The 20627-nt window shown below is 48.6% G+C and overlaps 1 protein-coding gene across 3 annotated transcripts; it reads left to right on the top strand.

Annotated features, from left to right (window-relative positions):
• Window positions 1-2728: 2728 nt before the first annotated feature.
• On the top strand, window positions 2729-18357 carry LOC126539454 (uncharacterized). Of its 3 annotated transcripts, none has more exons than XM_050186301.3 (5): window positions 2729-3104; window positions 9978-11043; window positions 13675-13775; window positions 14105-14195; window positions 18083-18357. In XM_050186301.3, the coding sequence occupies exons 2-5, from the start codon at window positions 10127-10129 to the stop codon at window positions 18207-18209; spliced, it is 1236 nt and encodes a 411-aa protein (XP_050042258.1). In that variant the 5' UTR covers window positions 2729-3104; window positions 9978-10126; the 3' UTR covers window positions 18210-18357. The 3 variants fall into 3 exon arrangements, with proteins under 3 accessions (XP_050042258.1, XP_054931368.1, XP_050042257.1); XM_055075393.2 differs by lacking the exon at window positions 2729-3104 and adding an exon at window positions 6759-7744; XM_050186300.3 differs by lacking the exon at window positions 2729-3104 and adding an exon at window positions 8120-8307.
• The last annotated feature ends 2270 nt before the right edge of the window (window positions 18358-20627 follow it).

The raw sequence follows: 20627 nt of genomic DNA on the forward strand, positions 1-20627 counted from the left end.
TAAACACGTGGCAACCATCTGAAAGAGATGGTTGGTGTCGAGCATATAGTTCCTCGCTATATTACCTGTACGGAAGTATGGCGTTGCTGCGCTGTTGTATGCATGACAATGGCGGTATATGGTGGCTTCGGAGTGGCATCGTTCTCGGAGGGCCAGGACAACTTGAAGACGCGCCTGGCTTGCACCATTTCGTCTTTCACAATGATTCATTACCTATTAAAACAGCAAGAGATGTTTTAGCTTTAGTATTACGCACGCAAAAAACGCGTTTTGTTTAATTATGAAGACTTGTAATTGTGATGTGCAGTTATTCGAAACGTAAAAAGTATCAGCGGGCCGCCAAAGTCGGAGGACAGACGACAAGATTCCCACTCGCTTTGGGACAGTTCGTCGTCTGTTCTTGCTTTTTCTTCGCTTGATTATGTACTGTCGGTGAGTAAACTTTATTGAAAAATGTAATATGGGTGAATGAAAACCTTTCACGAAGATTTTTATTTTAAGAGTGCGCTATCTGTATAGCCAAATATCAAGTTTTAGACGAAGCCTCGTACGACACCAGCCAATGCAAGCCTCGCACACACATATACCGTAATTCCCATGACGGCACAGCGCTCGTTAGAAAACTCCATATATAAACGGTGGCGTCAGATTTACCTCTTGGAAATATAATATGTAGTTATATTATAGAGTTAAAGTTATGGAAGCTAGAAAGGTTCTAGCCTCTATAATCAAGGAAGGGTTGAGCGACTGTTGCCAGAATTATTCAACAGCTTGCACAGAGAGTATACATGCTTTGACTGGCTCGAGGTTATATTAAGGAAGAGGAGTCAACTGTAGGTTTCTTGAGTGTACGATTTTCCCTGAACACTTTCTTCTGCTTAAGAGAAAAGTATGCAGAAACTCGACTGGAGTTGTCTAGGTATGCGTAAGCATACCCCCAAATTTCAGTTTGCTCACCCCAACATTTCAAGTTGACCCGCCCGCATACTTAAGTTGGCTCACCCCCAAATTTAAGTTGGCCCACCCCAAAATATAAGTTAAGCCACCCCCAGATTTCAAGTTGGCCCACCCTCAAATTTCAGTTGGCCCACGCTATAGGATACCCCATGCATTTTCCATGGAGTTCTATGTATCCTTGTCAGTATGCATAAATCTGATCATACGGGTATTCTCTCTGATCAATCTTACTTTCTTACTTTCGGTTTCAACTTCAGGCGTACAAGAACAAAGTTCACAATAGGGTTTGAGAAACTTTGGTTATGTGAATTCATCGTGGGATTTTTTTCTTTTTGTTTTTTCTTCTTTAACATATGTAGAACATTAGACAATAAAATAACATGAGCTTGGTGGCGCAACCCACCGCCCCGTTCCGAAGGGGACGCTCATAACATCCATCCATCCATCCATCCATCCATCCATCCATCCATCCATCCATCCATCCATCCATCCATCCATCCACCCATCCATCCATCCATCCATCCATCCTTCCATCCGGGGGATCGGAGCAGACGCCGAACGGACGCTACACAGGCGTTCTGTGCGTACGCCGACTTTTGCGCATGGGTCGGCTGCCGTGATCGAGCGTGGGAACTATAGTGCCTAGACTATATACTGGGAACATTGTCAGCACAACGTGCACTTTCCCGCCTCGTTTTTTTTTCGTTTTATAGAAATCTCTCCCCGTGTGGTGACAGCGACGCCTTGTGACATTGGCAGTCAACGGTGTCATTTCGTGCACTACCCAAATCTGGACTGAATAAAGTTCGTTCACTCACTCACTCACTCACTCACTCACTCACTCACTCACTCACTCACTCACTCACTCACTCACTCACTCACTCACTCACTCACTCACTCACTCACTCACTCACTCACTCACTCACTCACTCACCCAAATTCTAATGCCCGGCATTACCAAATGCGACGCTGCAACGCCGCTGGTGGCGTGGAGCCACCAGCGGTATCTGGTATCTCTCAGATCGCGCCACCACCGCCGGAAGCAGCTCGATGAGCGCAGACCAATCAGCGCTGGTCCGTGTGCCACTCGTGTGGGTTGGCGCTCTCTCTGGCGGCGTTCATGCGACGACGCCGAGAGACGCAACGCCAGAAAACGGCCGTAAAGACCTTGAATGCGGGGCGGCAGCCCGGTAGCTAGCGTCGGTGATCAGGGCCAGGCTCGAATGGAGCAGAAACGCAGCATGCGTTGTTGCTGCGTTCGGACGCGGCCCTGTTATATAACCGGGCAGTGTGGCTAAACAAACGTCGGTGACTTCCGGAGGGTGAGAACGCCTTTATGCAGCTTCACCGCCTTGTGTGAATGAGCTGCTGAAATTGGCGTGTATGTTCGAAGTGTCCTCTCTCTCTCTCTCTCTCTCTCTCTCTCTCTCTCTCTCTCTCTCTCTCTCTCTCTCTCTCTCTCTATCTATCCATCTATCTATCTATCTATCTATCTATCTCGGACAAGAGAAACGCTCCGCGCAGGAGCTTGGATGCACGAAAAGAGACGGGTTTATTCTACTGAATTCAAAACGTTCAAGAAGTGGATATACAAGAGTCAACTCCAACACTTGCGCTGGTGTTAGAATAAAGTTTCATGCGAAACAGAGGGCGAGGGAATCGATTGGCGACGAAATGTCACGTGCACACGCATCACGCGTTCGTATCACCATAGTCCTTCGATAAAGCTTATAGAAGGACCCTTGTATTACGCATAATGGACGCTGTACAAGGCGTCGTTCATCAGCCGGCGTTCCCGGTGAACGCGCCACGCGCGCTTGATTATTCGTCTTTCCTGTTCGTGTGCCACGTTTGGTGCTTTATCGCCTGTCTCCTCCTCAATTATTTGTAGCGCCCCTCACACGCAGTGTGTAAGGTAACCACGGGCGAACGACAACCGTGCGGCGTAGCTCTTGCTGCGTCGATGACGTCGCTTCACAGGCAGAGAACATCTTTAAGGATTGCTGCAATGCAAGAAACGGGTGCGAGCGACTTCTCGCCTCTTGCGGCGGCTTCGCAGAGCAAGTTTCCCTTGCTGCCGATCTGGTGCACCATGAGGATTACAACCTCACCAACGCTCTGACGCTTGACGGGAATGTTTGCGACAGGTAAGCGTCCGACGAGGCATAGCGGACGCGCCGGCCGTGCTGCTGCATGGTTCGGCACGGGGCACTTGCAGCGCCCTCACGTCTTTGTAGAATGAGTGACATTGTACTAAGCTTAGAGTTATCTGCAAAAAAAAAAATTCATTAGAAAGAACCATGGCGCTGTGATCATTCAGCTGCCATGGGAATGATGGTTAGTGCGCTGTGCGTGGGTATGCAGAGACGTGCATATTACGCTTTGTATGTGCGAAAAAAAGATGTTGCGCTTACCCCTGCGCTGTTGTTGCTCAAATTTCGCAGAAAGATTGCATTTAAGAGTCTACGTTGTTCAGTGTAGCACTTCGCGCAGTTAATTGCCTGTGTTTAAAGAAACGAATGACAAAGCATCAGCCATTTTTCTCACAAATGAAATCACTGTGATTATTTTTATGCTCCTCTGGCCTCTTTGAAGCCCTTGGGTTTAGGGATATAGCAGAGGAAAAGTAAACATGTCCGCAATAGATATTAGTAAGCGGCCTTTGAAGATTTGGTGGCGGAAAAGTAAGGAGGCCACAAACAATGGAGTCGTACAAAAAGAGTTCTGGTTAGTGATTCAGAAAGTTTGATGCTGGGAATTCTCCGCGCGCGCGCGTTTGTGTGTGTGTGTGTGTGTGTGTGTGTGCGTGTGTGTGTGTGTGTGTGTGTGCATGCAAAAAGAGAGGCGGGACATTAGACATAATAAGAACAAGAGAGTGGTGGCGCAACTTACCACCCCGTTTCAAAGGGTATCTCATAGCAATTGAATTGAAGTGCAGTGCTGAGTGGAAGAGCGTTCTAGAATAGGTGGTGTCCAAATCGACGCACCTGCGATGATTGCCTCTGAGTAACAGAAACAGATCTCAAAGGCTAGGCGTTTGCTAACTGTACGCGCAGGAAGTAATTGCCAAGCCGGAGGCACACCATAGACGCCATGTTTTGGACATCATCTACACGGGAGTAAAAGAACCCGAAACACTGCAGGGCTTACTATATGTCTGTGTGTCCTCTGTGTTGTACTGGCGACAACCAACATAAGCCGTAGTCAGGTCCCCTGCCTGCTCACCATCAGCTTCACTCTCACCATGGGGCGACGAAGAAAATAAAGCTTAAGCCAGAGAGACAAATGCAATCTTCTAATGAACGCTCGAGATATTCGCCTGGCTGACAGCCTGGCATATTACTCCAGGTGTAGGTGAAAGACATGATGTGCGATCAGATACACACAAATGGCAAACACATCCACAGACAAGAGCACACACTCAACCTGTTCAAGAGTCTCATTAAGACTCTTTATTCCAAAGAAAAAGATTAGAAGCGAATTTTCACCAAATTTGATCTCGGAGGCTGTTGCTTAGTTCTTCCAGTACACAGACAGGTAAATCATACGCTATTCTGAAAACAAACTCGTAGAGCTCTGGAGCGCTTTTATACTGCCAAAGGCCGTGATTGACCCGCAGACTTCGAACTTTGTCTATGCGTCACCCATAACACGTCCCCTATTTACACGAAATATAAATAAGGAAACTCATTTAGTTCAGCGGGGTCACTGCTCATATAGGGAGAAATCCATGGTTCAGTAATCCTTAGCAACGGTCCTAATTAGGCACGAGACGTTAAGCTTGCTCCGCACATAACCCTTAGCATTGCTCCCATTTACACTGAATGAGAACTTGGTGCTACATACAGTTATCTTAAAGCAATGCAGAACATTGAGGATAACGACGGCATAAACCTTTCGAGCAAATGCCAGAGGATATTTTTTTCCCATAGGCTTTAATTTATCGACACGATACTAAACTTCGCTTGGACATCGGCCATAATGATCCCCCCGTTTCCACTAAATCTGATCTCGATGGAACATGTACTACTTCTCCCGTGGCAGCGGGCTAAATTCAGCGACCGTTAGCAAAACGCACTTATAAAACGCACTGCAGCGCTTGCATACGTAACTTAAGGTCGTAATTAAGCCACATGCTTCGAACTTCGCCTAAGCGTTACTCATAATTTACCACCAATTTTCACCAAAGATAAACAAGGTGTCGCGTTGAGTTCGCTGAGGACACCGGTAAACCTATAAATATGCAAACATCGACTAACATAAGAAAATAGAGAGAAAAAAATTGGGAAATTCATTCCATTATTTACGACGTTCCTAAGTAAGTCGGATTTGTGCAGGAGATTATTCACCGCATCTGACCACGCACCTTCCAAACTGCCCACTCACGAGACCGGCTTAATTCCCAAGTAATTAAAGTTCACCACACATTACGCATCAGATACCCCCCCTACAATTCCACCAAATGTAAGCTCAGCGAAACGTTGAGTTCTTCCTGGACACTGGAAAACATAGCGTGAGATCGCCGTACAAATCTTTCGAGCGCTTGATAAAGAAATTTTCTACAAAGCCTGCACTTTACCTCACACGCATTTCAATTGGCGTGCAGATTTGCCACCGTGTGCCCGCCATCTTTGATACATTTGATCACGGTGGCGTTTATTGTTCTCCAAGGGCGGCATATATAGTCTAAATTCTGAGCCGTTCGTGAAGAATACTCACATAACGCTCTGGTGACCTTGAATACGTAGTGTATTGCTAAAGCCGCAATTACCCACACGTTTTGGACCTTGCCTACACGTCACCCATGACGTGCCCCTTATTTTTACCGAATGCGAGGACAGCGTGAACAGAGAGCAAACAAACTACGGACGTCGTATAACGCATAAAAATGCGTGGGGAAAACGATGGCACAGTAATTATTTGCAACGCTGCTAATTAAGCTAGTAGCGAGAAGGTTTCGCCACGCATTAAATTTAACCTGCGTCTCATTTTGGCCAACTTCCTGTGCGGGTTCGTAAACTACGCTTTTAAAGCTCCGGAACGGTATGGTATGGTATGGAGAACTTTATTGGGTCCTGAAGGTCAACCATACGTTGACGCGGGCCGCTCCCACGTTGGGACTGTCAGGCCGAGCCCTTCAGCCACATCGCGGGCCTTCTGGACTGCCCGTAATTGGTCAGAGAGTGATTCACTGTGTAGCATTTGCCGCCACCATTCTTGTTCCTTGTCACGGTCTGTGAAGACCGCGGGGCACTGCCAAAGCATGTGGTCAAGAGTAATGATGCCATTGCACTTATTACAGTTGGTTTGAATTTCCCTCTCCGGATAGATCCTGTTAATAAAATATGGACTTGGGTATGTTGTCTGTAGCAAACGTAATGTGACCGCTTGGGCTCTGCAAAGCTTACCGTGTGGCAATGGGTATTCCCTTCTGCTTAAATAATAATGCTTTGTGATTTCGTTATATGTTAATAATCGATCCCTGTGTTCCCCGGGTGAAGTGTAAGTTGCTCGGTCTTGAAGAGCACGGCTAGAAAGTCCTCGTGCTGCTTCATTTGCCACCTCATTGAGGTTTCTCCGAGCTCCGTCCACCACCTCCAGATGTGCAAGTAATTTTCTACAAAGAGTGAAATTAACCTACATGCTTTGAGCGTTTCACATAACGCCTCCTTGCAAACAGGCAGGAAACGGTGGTTTAGTGATTTTAGTTTAGCCCCCCCCCCCTCCACCCCGCTACGTTCAATTAGCTCTAAATATGAAGTCGTTGAGTGGGCTAATTCTTTGAAGACACCGTGAAAACTCACATATAACATTTTCGAGCGCACTGTCAGCTTCAATGCAATTCAAAGGGAAGCACGTAGCATGCGTTGTCTGTTTTGTCCCCTTTCTTCGCCCCGCATGCCTAAACCAGCTAGAGCTCTACGTGTTTATCTTCATTAGCTATTTGCAGCTATATATGATGGATACGAAGCTTTTGCTTTCACGTAACTTGCTGCATCTCGCTGCGCCCAAAGCAGCTGCACGGCTGTCGCTTTTCTTGTTCTCTTTCTTTTTTTTCTTTTTTTTTTTGCGAACGCAGACAGGGCGTTGTGTATAGAAGTCAAGGAACGAGATACCCCCTCTCATCGTGTGGTATTGCCACGAGTATAAATTGAAACGTCAACAGAAAATAGCTGACCAGACCACCTTACGCGTAATTACGCGTTATTGGAAGTGCGACGTGAAATTACTCTGTGGCCGGTTTCTTAAGCATGGAATCGTCTCAAGTGTACGTATTGGAGTCGAACCAAGCAACTGTTACAAACGAAAGAGAACCTGGATACTGAACGTATTGGAATAGCTTCGGAATTGTTCGCGTTTCAATTTAATTATGCTAATAGTAACTGCCACCACTCTGCGGTTTATGACGTTAGCGGCGACCGAGAATTTCGTGTCATCATATTCCCCAAAAGTCAGTTTTGCTATGTGTAACACGTTGCAGCATGTGATGTTTGCTGCGTGAAGGGCGGTCGCAAATAAAGAAAAAAAAAAAGGAAGGAAAAAAAGAACGAACTTTATCACCGTGGTAAATACGGCAGGGCGACGGAAAGTTCCTGTACCGCCAAAAGGCTTGCGAGCGCGCAGCGATTAAACAGGAGTTAACCATCCTCGGCCAATGCCAGCCCATGACTGGGCGTTTTGCGCTAACGGACGCAGCCCCGTACGTCGACCGACCGACGGCAGATCGAGATCGTCGCTTCCCAGCTGCATCGTGGCGCCCATCACTTGCGAGAGACTCGACAATTCTGTAAGTGCAGGATTTATCGTATAGCCCTGTCGAAGGACGTTAAGGGCATCGTTAACGCCGATCTTGTCGCCAGAACAATTGCCAGAACCAGCAACCCTCGTACACGCCCGTGTTTTCGGCTTAGCATCTGTGTGGTCGACTACACTTCTTTTTTGAGTGCTCGAAAGATGGGCTGCACAGCAAAGATGGAGTAATAGCACTGCTACATCTGCTAAGTTCGAGCTACAGTCTCGGCAGTCACAAGCTGAACACGGGAACCCATCCCGCGCGGTACAGGCAGAGCACTCTGGCGAGCGGCTAACGCACAACGCAAACCCTTGTAGCTTGTACGTTTAGCGGGTGCACTCCCCGATCGCGCTCGCGCCGTATTCTGCACTGCGCGTTAGCACGGAGGAGGGAAGTAGACTAGGAGGGAGCGTTATACGCCATGCAGCCAGCCTTGGCAAGCCGACTCTCCGTGAATCCATGCCTTTCGCCTTTTCTCTCTCAATAGAATGCTCAAAAGGTCGGCCAAACACATCGCCCTGCGCTCGACGGACTCAGCCCAGTGGGCCTGATTTTCGGTAGGTTCTAATCAACGCGCACGTGTTCGGGTGCTTTGTCAACCGTCCGCTCTGTGCTCGTTTCTCCCGATATGCTATAGTGCAACTTCGGCCGTTCATTGCAAGGTATTAATTTGTCGCTTTGGTGTTAGGCTGCTGAGCACGAGGTCGCGGGATCGAATCCCGGCCACGGCGGCCGCATTTCGATGGGGGCGAAATGCGAAAACACCCGTGTACTTAGATTAAGGTGCACGTTAAAGAACCCCTGGTGGTCGAAATTTCCGGAGTCCCCCACTACGGCGTGCCTCATAATCGGAAAGTGGTTTTGGCACGTAAAACCCCACAATTTTTTTTTTAATTTGTCGCTTTCTTTGCAACGCAGTGCAAGTGCGGCATCCGTGTGTTGCTTTCGCACCCGTTGTCTTTTAGGAAGAGCGTGCGCTTACACTTTACCTGCTTTAGCTCGACATGATCACGTGTTGGGCCCACTTTTCTTGGCTTCAGTTTTGTTACGTATAACGCCCCCGCCTCGTTATTTTCTTTTCTCCGTGTCTGCTAGAGCCTGCAGGCAGGTGATAAGTCAAGGCGCATGCGCATGACACAGCATGTTCCGTCATTTACAGATGTCGCGCTGTTTGGTGTAGGCTAGCAGACGACGCGCGAGCGCGCTTAGGGAGCGCGCTTAGCTAAATCTATGGCTAAACCAGCGGACTATGCGAATCAGAGAGTGCGCCAGCCGCTTGCCAGATTGTTATGCCTGCATCGATTTGCACAGGTTCCAGTATTCACTCGTGTAGCTTGCGGCTGTACAGGTTGGTGTTTTCAGCTGTATATGTACGGTCTTTCTCACTTCCGTCTAGCTCGCTGGAGCGCTGGGCTACAGAATAAAGAGTACTAACACGACAGCTCGCTAGGCTCAAGGTGCTGGGCTGAATACTTTGTTGTCCAGGCGTACTTGTGGCTTCCGCGGCTCACAAGCATTGTCTCTTGGACCGGTCAGTAACGCACATATAGATTTTCTTTTTTTTTTTGCCATCGCAGTTCACCGATTCAGCACTCTACACAGAAATGTGGATGACTGCACTAGAATGAACAATGTTTTTGTTGACCTCACTTAAGCCGCGTAGTCGTCATTAAGCATAAAGTCGAAAGCGTTAATCCTTGTAACGCAAAAAAAAGAAAAATGTGGCAGGGACGATTAGTGCATCGTATTCGAGTGCTGGATAATATGACGACAGCCCAACGACGTGCCGATTGCTAAGAATTGCTGCCTGGTTTACCTTACAGAAGGCGGAAAACAATCTATTCACCAGAAGGAAGCAGCGGCGTCTGGCAGGCGGAGCCTTCGTCACGAATGTAGAGGGATCCTAATACTTCCATCTGCCGTTATGGGGTGGTCTTATCAAAGCAGCTCTCTATCTTTGAGCGAGAGGCTAGGCACTTAAATGTGTCTTTACCTTAACCTCGCCATTTCTTCGATTCCGGCTCTGGTATAAAACGCTGCTTAAAAAATGTATAGCTGAAAACAATGTGGCGTGCGAGTTAGCTGAGTGAAGGCGCAATCGTGTTTCGGCGAAAGAGCAGAGGCGGGGCGACGGATGACTGCGCACTTTATCGCCCGCTAGAATGCCAAAAAGCGCCGCGCCGAGCATTGGACCGCATTCATTTCGTTGCTGTGTCGAAACACGCAGGTAGCCCAGTCGCCGTCGCTGTGCTTGGTTCAGCCAGCCCGTGACCTCGCCACGACCTCTAGGGACGCCAGACGTCTAGAGTGTGCTTCGTCATCCACCGCGAGACCAACCGGGCGCGCAACTTGCACCGCTAAGACGTCGTCGAAGCGATGACTTCGCGTAGTGACCGCAGTTCTTCGGACCTCCGTCGCGACGTCGGCGACGACTCTGTGTCTGCGTTGTTCATCGGGGCAGCTCCTCCGGCACACACGCGACGTTTGGAGGGATTCCACGAGCGGAGAAGAGTTCCGTACAACAGCCGATATTGTGAACCGTATCAACAGTACGCCTGCCCGCCGTATGAGTATCTGCGGCCTTATTCCCCTAGCAAGGCGAACCGTGCTCACTGGAGGGCCACTGGAAGTACATGGTACCTTGCGGACAGCTTCCCTGCCGATATCAACTCTGGACTTTTGCCTACGCCGCCGCAGTATACGGAGTTGTTTCCGCAGAACCTAGACTCGGAACCTTTTGACGCCCCTGGTGAGACAGAAAGGCTTATGAAGATTCATTACTTGGCCGAAGAGATAGTGGCCCGCGACGCGGCCATACTCTGCAACCGCGACGTCGTGTCGATGGAAGTCGACGGCGAATCCTGCTCAACTACAGAGCCGACGAATCCTGCCAAGCCGTCGGTGGCCTCGCTGAGCTTGAAGACCCTGGCAGAGTCGTCGCTTATGCCCCTGGCCGAAGCAGCGGGCCATTCAGTTCGTGTCTCCGTCCAGGCCTCGCCTCCCGCGAGAGCGACGTCAGCGGAGTCTTCGAAGCAGCCACCGGCTGAACCCGCCGAGACGTCGCCGCCTATGCCTGACGGACCAGAAACTGTCGCGGACAACTCGAACGGTTCGCGAGGGGAACATTGCTCGAGTGCTGCGGCGATTTTGTCGCAGAGCGGCGGTCGTCGAAAGAAGGCGATTCCGCAAAAGAGTCCCAGTGCCGACGACCCCAACTTCAAGGGCGCCGTGGTTCACATGCGTCTCCAGCTGGTCAACGGAATGCCAAAGCTGAAGATGGAGCATTACTTCAAGTGAGACGGCTTATTCATCGCTCTAGGATAAGGCGTGTTCTTTTTCACCGCTTTTCATGACCACATATGCCATCATCAAAGCAAAGCAAAAAAGTATATCTGTGCGGAGAAAGCGCACCCAAATCGATAAGCAGGAAGGCTGCATATTGTCCGAACGAATGGATGAAATAAAAGAACATCAAAACTGCTTGATGCTATCTCTCGTTACCGAATTGCATCGGCGGCGGAAGCAGTTGTGTATAGCTCGGTGCGGACATGTGGGAGGGTGATACGTAGCAAACCGGGCTCGATTATATACAGTTCTTATCGTAGACCGTTCCGGCCAGGCTGAAGGGCAACACTAACGGGAACACAATTGTGCCTTTGTTACGGTCGCGGCACGCAATGTTCGACCGCACACTACGGTTAATGGCCGTACAATTTTTTTCTGCGAACTGCTGCTTGAACTGTACCCTCTGGAATCTCTATTCCAGGGTGCGAGCGGAGATCGTTTTCGAAAAGCACGTTCAGCTTGAGTTCAGCTGAGTTCAGCTGAGCTTGAGTTCAGCTTGAACGCAAGCTGAACGTGCATTTCGAACAACGCTCTCCGATCGCGCCCCAAGTGAGCCGTTATGCACTAATAGCGTATGCCACGATGAGCTAAATTCAAAGCCTTTGTCTTCCCGCGCAAGGAACAACGTAGTTGAAAGTGCTGCATTGATAAATCTTTACATACCGGGTGTTTTGCGCATACGTTTAACCTATTTTTAGAAATCAGCTGTGGCAGATTGCACAATTCGAATCCTTGAGCTGGATTGCTCAAACAGGCAGACGTTATTTGCACAAAAAATCAAAATTCATACTTGATTAATTAAAAAAAGTTCTAAGGCTAAGCACGACGTCGCGGGAGTCAATCCCGGCGGCGGCGGCCGCAATGCAAAAAGGCCCCAAACGTGCACTGGGTGCACGTTAAAGAACCCCAGGTAGCCGAAGTTATTCCGCATTGCCACCCGTCCGGTTACGACGTGCCTCATAATCAGATCGTAGTTCTGGCACGTAAAACCCCAGATATAATTACTGACGAAGAATAGCACGACAGACAAGGGACAAGGAAGAAACATGAGCGCTCGTGTCGTGTATCTTTTTCTTTTCAAAAATTTATTACTTCATTTTTTTGTTGGTTTCCGGTAGTTTTGCCGAGTGGAAGCGCTGGAACCTACCACGCGCTCTGATGCGACGATCACGTGTTGGTCCGACTCTCTTGGCCTCAGTCGATTGCGCAATGCTCCTTTCTAAGGCTTTAGCGACATTTCTTGTTCGACCAACTGTTAACTTGTTTGTGAAGTTAGTTGAACTTATTTTTATTTTCCGTTCTACGCAGTCTATGCTTACGTTCAAAGGTGAACGTTCTTCGGCTTCTTTTCTGAAAGAACAAATCGATGGGCGAATATGCGCAGTAATATTTTGTGCAGCTTTTTTTTGTTTTCTTTTTGTCTTTCTGAAGTTCAGAGTTCAGGCTTTGCGGCGGATACGAGAAGGCACTGTGAGCCTTCACTTGCGTTCGCCTATCTCAGATTGTATGCAGCCGTCGTGAAGCTTCATGCGAACATAGAAGACGCATTTCTAGCGGTTTAACTTGGACAAACACTGCTTGTAAGGAGCAGGCATTCAGTGTTTTGGAAAGAATACTCGTAAACAAGGAAATTCAATGCAAGCCATCCAGAAAACGCTAGCACCCCCCGCAGTAGAATCAAGACGGCGCTAAAGGCGTGTTCGGGCTAAGTACGACGGCGGCTGTACATGTAGTTAGGCCCGTTTTTAAAGAGAACATAAAGGCAGCTTACTCCATAGTTTGCGAATACCGTAATTGCTGGTGCGTGCGGAAGTGCTGTCGATGCACTATGTAACCACAGCCTTTGTCAAAAAAAGTAAACGGGCTACTCTGTGCCTTCACCCTCTAAGGCGTTCCGCTGTCTGCTGCGGTTTACGTGGCACTCCTGGCACTTCAGACCTGCCGCGACCGTCCGTCACTTCGTTGCCCCTGGTCGAACCGAAGCGGCTGTCCGGCACCATCGCTGCCGCTCGGCAAACATGCTTTTATTAAACCGAGCTCCCAACGGACCTGTGGATGGGGAAGAGGCCCTTTCGTGCCCCATGGCGTTGGAATAGTTAGCTGCCGCAAGAACTCCCTTTAAACAGCCCGAAGTCTGTACTGCGGTTGCAGTTCAACGTGTCCCGTTTACTTTGGGCAAAGACTGCAGATAGGAAAGAGCCAGCGACATCTTCCGCACGACATCTACCGCAAAGCTGAACGTTTCCAGACTTTCCGCTGAGGGAAGTTCGCTTGTATGATTTGCTAATGCATGTTCCCTCTGACAATGGGCACCTGCATGGAAAGGGGTCCTTATTCTGGGTAGGTGTGCTTGACACCAGGGCCGTACACAGAAATTATTTGCACACATACAATACATTCCGACATGTGCACGCATATACTGGCATATGCGTATGTAAGTTAGAGTGTATCGCCGCGCAGCGATAATTTCGAGGGATGTCGGAACCGCCTATACCACTCCCCTGGTTACGTCCCTGCTTGACACAGCCGACTGATTGTGATAACTCGAAGTGTTCAACCCGGTTGTTCGTCCGTTGCAGCAACATGCAGCGACGAGGCGTCCTAAGACCGGACTACGCCGAGATAAGCGAATCGGAGGACGACTTTGAGTACGCCAGAAAGGAGGACGTCGAACAGCAAGGTGAGAACGGAGGCACATTGTCAGATGGGCAGCATTTGCAATAGTTCTTGGAGAGGCTCGGCGCAACGTATAGTTCCGTAGAAAATTTGAGCGTCGTTGCGTTTTAAGCGATGGTTGAGACTACACGCACCCAGTGCGCACATATATTTCGCTAAAAGATGCACGCGCAAGGAGCACAACTCTTTTGTTCAGATTGGAGCCGCATGAAGCGTAAGGCTTCAAGCATTCAGTTAATCGATTCACGAAAATTCATTCGCCATACGTGTAAGCTAGGTTACAGCGTGTGGGTTGGATCTGCATTGTATTTATTTATTTATACACATTTCCAGATAAACAGTGCGCCTCTTGCGCCACGAAGTTAACACCGCTGTGGAGGGACGCCGAGGATGGCACACCGTTGTGCAATGCGTGCGGCATCAGGTACGTGACGTCACTGTTTTCGCGCTGTCGCCGGACCTCGTGGACACGAGTGTATTTCGAAGGAAAACCGGTGCCGCGGTTTCGTGCCGTTGTATGTACCGTATAGTTTCCCACAATCACTAGAGGGAACTCTGGCGATGCGATCATTGAGCCGCCACGAGAACGATAGTATAGTGCGTGGATTTGTCTGATCTTCGTGCTTGGGACTTCAGACGCTCTTGTGGCTTCGTTTAGTGCGCTTTATCGGGGCCCGAATTGGCCGGAATTTCAAAGGAAATCGGACTTCTCTCTTTTTTTTTTTTTTTTAGTGCAGGAGGTAATAAGACTCTGCAAGCGCGCATAATCGCTGCTAATTGCAGTGGTTGCGCTTGTCCGTGCCAAGACGGCGAAATGCGAAAGTGTTCGTGAGGTTCGGTTTAGGAGCGCTTCGAAAAGCACCGGGTGATCAAAATTTATCCGGTGCCCGGTATTGGCGGCGTTTCTCGTAGCCCCAAGTGTCACCTCGGGACGTTAAGTCTCAAGAATCGTCTCTCGAGTAATCTTGTTCTATCAGTATTATTACGCGCGGTCTTTTTTTTTTTTTTAAGCCACTATTACCTATAAAAGAACCTTTGGGAAGCTGTGTATACGCGTATATATAGGGACTCAGTGTGGTGCCAACTGGTCCTCGGCTCTTATCTCTGTATGTTCGTTTGTGAAAGAGGCAAAAGAAACTGTCGTTCACCCATGTGTAGCCCGAAGTTTCAAAGGAAACCCCATGCGGGTTTCTCAGAAAGAAACCTTAGAATTTTAAGAAACAATTCGCGCAGAACTGGTTTGCCATATTGAGTGTCCCTTTGCTTCGAGTTGTCGATTTATTCGCCCTCGCTGTGCGATCTGCTAACCTCCTGGTTAGCTCTGATGATAGAGCGGCCTTCGCGTAAAGGCGCTGGTAACTGGTATAATCCCTGGACGAGGGAGAATTTTTCTTCTGCTGCGAATATTTCTTTCTGAGAAGCCCCTATGGGTTTCCTTTGTAGCTTCGTGCTATATACGCTGGTGGGCGACAATTTTTTTTCGCTTTCATCAACGTTCCTCCACATTGCAGGATCCTGCGGAACTCTTTAGCCATGATCACATGTGTAGAAGTGTGTTCTCTAGGTTTTTCGGACCCATGACGTTGTTTCTTCTTATCTTACAATGTTCTGTTTACAGCGAAGCTGCTATGACTAGGATCTGGAAAAAATTATATCCGAAATGTTGACAAAAACAAATCATGTGGGCAGATCCTGGTGATAGTGCAGAAAGGGTCCAAGCTCAATGGCACACACTCCTGTGGGCTCGGGGACCTGTAACGCGCCCTTGAACTACTCTTGTCACATGTGGGACCCAGAGAGGTCCCAGGCACAAGGGTAAGATCCGATGTTCTTGAAAAACATGTTTCGTACAGCTTTTTTTAAAAAAAAAAAGAGTGTTAAAGAATTCTCGGCGCCAACCGCGCAAACGTGCTAGTGTCACTGCTCGCGCGTTCGTCGTCGTCGTCTTTCACAGCTGGCTCCGTTGTGCAAAAAACTACCATCATCAGCGATGGCTCGAGCGTCGTCATCTTCCACAGCTGCCTCCGTTCCTGCTCATCATTCCAGCGTAGAATTTCACTTCTCGTCTGTCGTCGTATGGGGAGGCCGTGTTTACGGGCGTATGAGCTATTGCTTAAGGAAGAATGAGCCATTCATTTTCTTACGTGACGGACAAATTTAATAACAGAGGTGATACGCGAATGTGTGTGCGTACCTATATTGCCACGATGACCACAGATTGTGGCAATAAATATGTTCGTACCTTTGTTCAATATTCGGGTCACCTCTGTGTGCGCTAAACAGCTTCTCTGGTCTTCCATCTTCGCGTAGCACAAGGGCTCTGAATTTTTAAAATTATTTTTGTAACTATGTGAAGAAGAGTAGCCGTCATCATTATGTAGGGACGGCATCTTCCTTCTATTTTCATTTCAGTCAAAGAGACTAGACAAAACCCAAACGAAAGAAAGGTGATAATTAACCCAACCTTGACTTTCCCGCACCAAATTGCCTTGACATCGCGGATTTGTTGCGCCATTTACTCGGGCCTAGTTAATTCTTTTAATCGGTAAAGATCGTTCGACTGCATTATGTTCTAAACGAGCCAAATACTGAACTTGGCAAGTTTCGAGGTCTTCAACACCGCAACGGCCCTGATAAGCGAAGATTCATCGAAATCCGTGACTTCACGCTGATGTATGGCGGTGGGGTTTCCGCACAAAATTGAATAAATGGAAGTTTGATCGTTATTTGCTCCTTGTAAAAAAGTACTCTTCTATAGTTACACCGAGGTGGCGTCGCCACCAGTCTTTCTTTCTTGTGCATTTCTTCTAGTCCTACCAACCCTTGTTTGAAAGATGTTGGCCATGACGTGTTTCTGGCTTCGCAATCACTTCCGGCGCATGCAGTATGCAAAAACATGGCCTTCGAGATTTGTTTCTTGGCACTCATATGCAAGTGTCGCCGGGGCGTGGATTTGGACATCCTTTATTTCAAAAGCGTGGTCTGCTAATGCAGCTCATATTGTTTTTAGAGCGCAGCTCTTAGGCGCCCGTTCCTGCGCCACGCGTCCGCCTAACCGAACGAACGAGCACGACATAGGATGAAAAAGCGAACGCGGAGCGCAGCGGGGGATAGCGGAGGGGGGAAGGTATGGCGAAAGCGTGAGAGAAGCGTAGTGCGGCGACTACAGCTACGAGATGGCGCCAGCGTAGCGCGCGTCATCTGTATGGAAACAAAGCGCTGCATGAACGGAGGCCTGTCTGCTGCGGCTGCTGTGAATCGCGTCCACGCGCCACCTACGCGTTGCCTCTCCCGATTAGCGAGGCAGTCGCGCCTCACTTCGCTCCGTTTGAAACGTGCCGCACGAGACAGATTGTCCATGCCAGCCAATATATTGAGAAATGAAAACACGTATAGAGCTGTGTTCAAGTTTCGCATTAGGCAGTATCGTAATCGTTGGGGAATTTTCTTTTTAATGCCCCTTTGAGGTGTATCGGACATGCTATATATGTTGGAGCGATGAATAAGGCTGGTCTGTGTACGTTCATTTTTCTTGGCGCTATGTACGCACGCGCTACGCTAACGGGGTCGAGAGGTAAAACACAGTGACCCGAACAAGCGTAAACAACCAGCCGGTTTATTATAAGGCCAAATCACGTGTTTAACTGAACAAAACAATGCATTGCGACTGCGTGAACAAGTGATCCTCCCAGATCGCTAGGGGGCGTCCCGAAAGGGCTCGTCGGGCGAATGTCATTCTGCATTGCGTTTACTTGCGTCCGTGTACTCGCCGCGGTAGCTCGCAGTGGCTAAGTCGCGGGTCCGATCCTATCCGTGGCGGCCTTATATCGATGCCGGGGGCGGAATGCAGAAATGCTTGTGTACCACGTGGCTGCATGCTAAAGAACCAAGTAGTCAGAATTAATCTGTAGTCCCTTCGCTATGACGTGCCTCCTAATAAGATTGTGGTTATGGCACGTAAAACCGCAGAATTTAATTAAATTAAGATGCAATTACATTCTGCGATTTTGTGCCAGAACCGCATGGCGACCATGACGGATTTTCGGCTCCCGCCATTGCTTCCGTCATTTGCTAAAAGCATGGCCTTAGGGATGAGATCATGTTCCGCGAGAGAGCCATTGCTAGGTGTGGCGACTTGGACGCCCAAATCACAACACAAGCGATATGGTTATCTCGAGTTAACAGGATCACATCTCTAAGGCCATGTATTTGTGATTACGGGAGCTGAAAACCCGCCACGCTCGCCATGCGGTATCGACACTACTACCCATGCATTTACTTTCCTCTGTGCGTGCTTCCGCTGTGTCGCAGGTACAAGAAGTACAAAGTACGCTGTACCCGCTGCTGGCACATTCCTAGGAAGAACGACAACACCCGGAGCGACTGCAAGGAGTGTGGGGGCACGCTGCGCTTCGTCGTGCGAAAGTCGTGCGGCTGAAAGAAGCCGCTTTATTTGCATCTCGTGCCAGCACGAGTTTAATTTATTCGCTTTGCGAAGCGCCCTGCAAGCCATTTCTGTATAGGCGCTTGTAACACTGCCATGCACATACACTCCACTTCCTCTTTGTTTCCTGGTTGTCGAAGAAAGACTTCTCATAAGAGTTCAATAAAGGTTCCGGTTACTGCTTAGTCTTCCGATGCAGACAAGATCTGCTGTTGTTGTTGTTACCTACCCTTGTGAAATACGTAATTCAATAGCTACTCAATAGGGCGAGGTGTGAACTATATTAATGAAGTCGAGAGTATGACGGAAGCCCGTGTGGTGGGGGTGATGTATACGTAAAAGGAAGAAGTCCGTACACCGACCACAATGTTCTAAGAAATATATTTACGTTTCGGCTCCCCCACGGGAGCCTCGTTCACTATGAAATTTCATTGTGAACGAGGCTCCCGTGGGGAAGCCTAAACTGCTGCCCCCCCCCCCCTTTTTTTGTGCGAGTGGATGCGTATGCATGATTTCCTCTTCTCTCGTCCTTTGATCTCTTGCTGCACTGTATATTAAACCTGTAGTAACATGCCAAACCTTTTGCTCGGTCACCATACCTATCATTAAGATGTGCCTCACCAGCGCGCACGTATTTTCACTACTGGTTGATATTACTGTTTCCTTGTAATACCTTCTTGGAATACGCAAGTTATGCATACGGTGGGTATAGGCTACGCGGTGTAAATAAAGTACGATCGCAGTGCGTGTTCAAGCGACTATTGGCTATGGTCTAGCGATCTGGCATAACGCAGCACCAACATTCTGATCACATAAGCTCACAGAATACCATACCTTACTGTTCACTACTGTAATTAGCATACGTGATTTATATAAATATCGGCTAGTTAAGTGTAGCATTTAAGCTAGAGACGCGAAGGAGCGTCTATAACCTGTAAAATACGTCCCACCTGGAGCAAAATACGGGTTGCGGGTCCTTTTTAAGTTGTCTGGGGAATTTTTTGAATATCGCCTGCTCGATACTTTCGAGGGTCCATTGTTGTACATGAAAGTAGGGGTCTACGTGCAACATAGCGCAGCTAGCGCAACCGAGCCACGTCTAATTAGTGGCGCTCACACCCGTACCGACGGGCTCCCCGCCAAGGAGGTTATGTACATAGAGTTTCCTACAAAATTACTAGAGGGAACTCTGGCGCTAGTGTCTACGTGAGCTACAATGGGAGCGGTTGTCCCAGCATTGGAATTATGGTACATGGATTTGCCTAAACTTCGTTCTTTTGGCTTTAAACGGCTTTGTGGCTTTGTAAACTCGTCATTTTCATCAGTTTATTGCGTAATAAATAATTAAATAAACATCATTAAAGTTGCCCGACGGCAGGATTCGAACACAGGGACTCTAGTACAGAAGCCTGATATTGAAACCTTTAAGCCACGGATGCATGTATCGACAAGCGAATGAAACGCACTTATGAATTTATCGCGGGCATGCCAGTGCTTTGAGACGCTTGGCGCGTTTCGATTTGGGCACATAGACAAGCTCAATCGTTGCAATTAATAGCAATTGTGCGCGTTCCCGGCGTCTTCCGCACTTCGAAGAATATAGATTGCGCTGAAATATACAATAAGATTTATGTAGCTTAATATACAAAGCCACAAGAACGTCTGAATCCACAAGCACGAAGATCAGACAAATCCATGTACTTCCCATCATTCCCATGGTAGGACAACGACTGCAGCGCCAGAGTTCCCTCTAGTAATTTTGTAGGAAACTCTATGGTTATGTATAACCTCCTTGGCTTAACATTGGCTCCTTAGCCGAACGGTGAGCTAGCTTCTTCAGGAGTAACTTATCCGATGCCGCGTTGTGCAGCTCAGCTAGGGACACAGCGAGGAGGTTATGTAAAGCTGAGTATATAACCTCCTTGGGACGAACGTTGGAGAGGCTTCGCGCTCTACCTGCGAGACAACCGGAAGTAGACGACACTACGTCACGTCGTGACGCAGAGCCAGTGAAGGTGGAGCTTAGCGGCCTTAGCCCCGATCTTTCGGCGAACGAGTTGGGAAAATGCATGACGAGGGACTAGGGTAGTTTGTAATCGTTCCTAGCTCTCTTAAAAAACAGGCGCCTCACTCAAATTGCGGCGCGAATGTTTTACTGTGGCTGTACCCTACGCGTCTACAAATTTTATCCAAACCGCGGAGCTAGTACGCGCTGTGCGCATGAAACATTACGAGAGAGCGCGGGAGAAATCAAGCGAGCGTTCAGGGGGCTTGGGGCACACACAGAATTGCTCCTGTCACTCATGTTTGTTAACGCATCAGGACAATGCGTTTTAACAGAGGGATAGGGCCGCGGCAATTTGGCCAGATTCAAGCAGCGCGCCCATTGCCCTTCACTTGGGACACCGTGAG

This window comes from Dermacentor andersoni, chromosome 11, assembly GCF_023375885.2.
Source record: "Dermacentor andersoni chromosome 11, qqDerAnde1_hic_scaffold, whole genome shotgun sequence".
NCBI lineage: Eukaryota > Metazoa > Arthropoda > Arachnida > Ixodida > Ixodidae > Dermacentor > Dermacentor andersoni.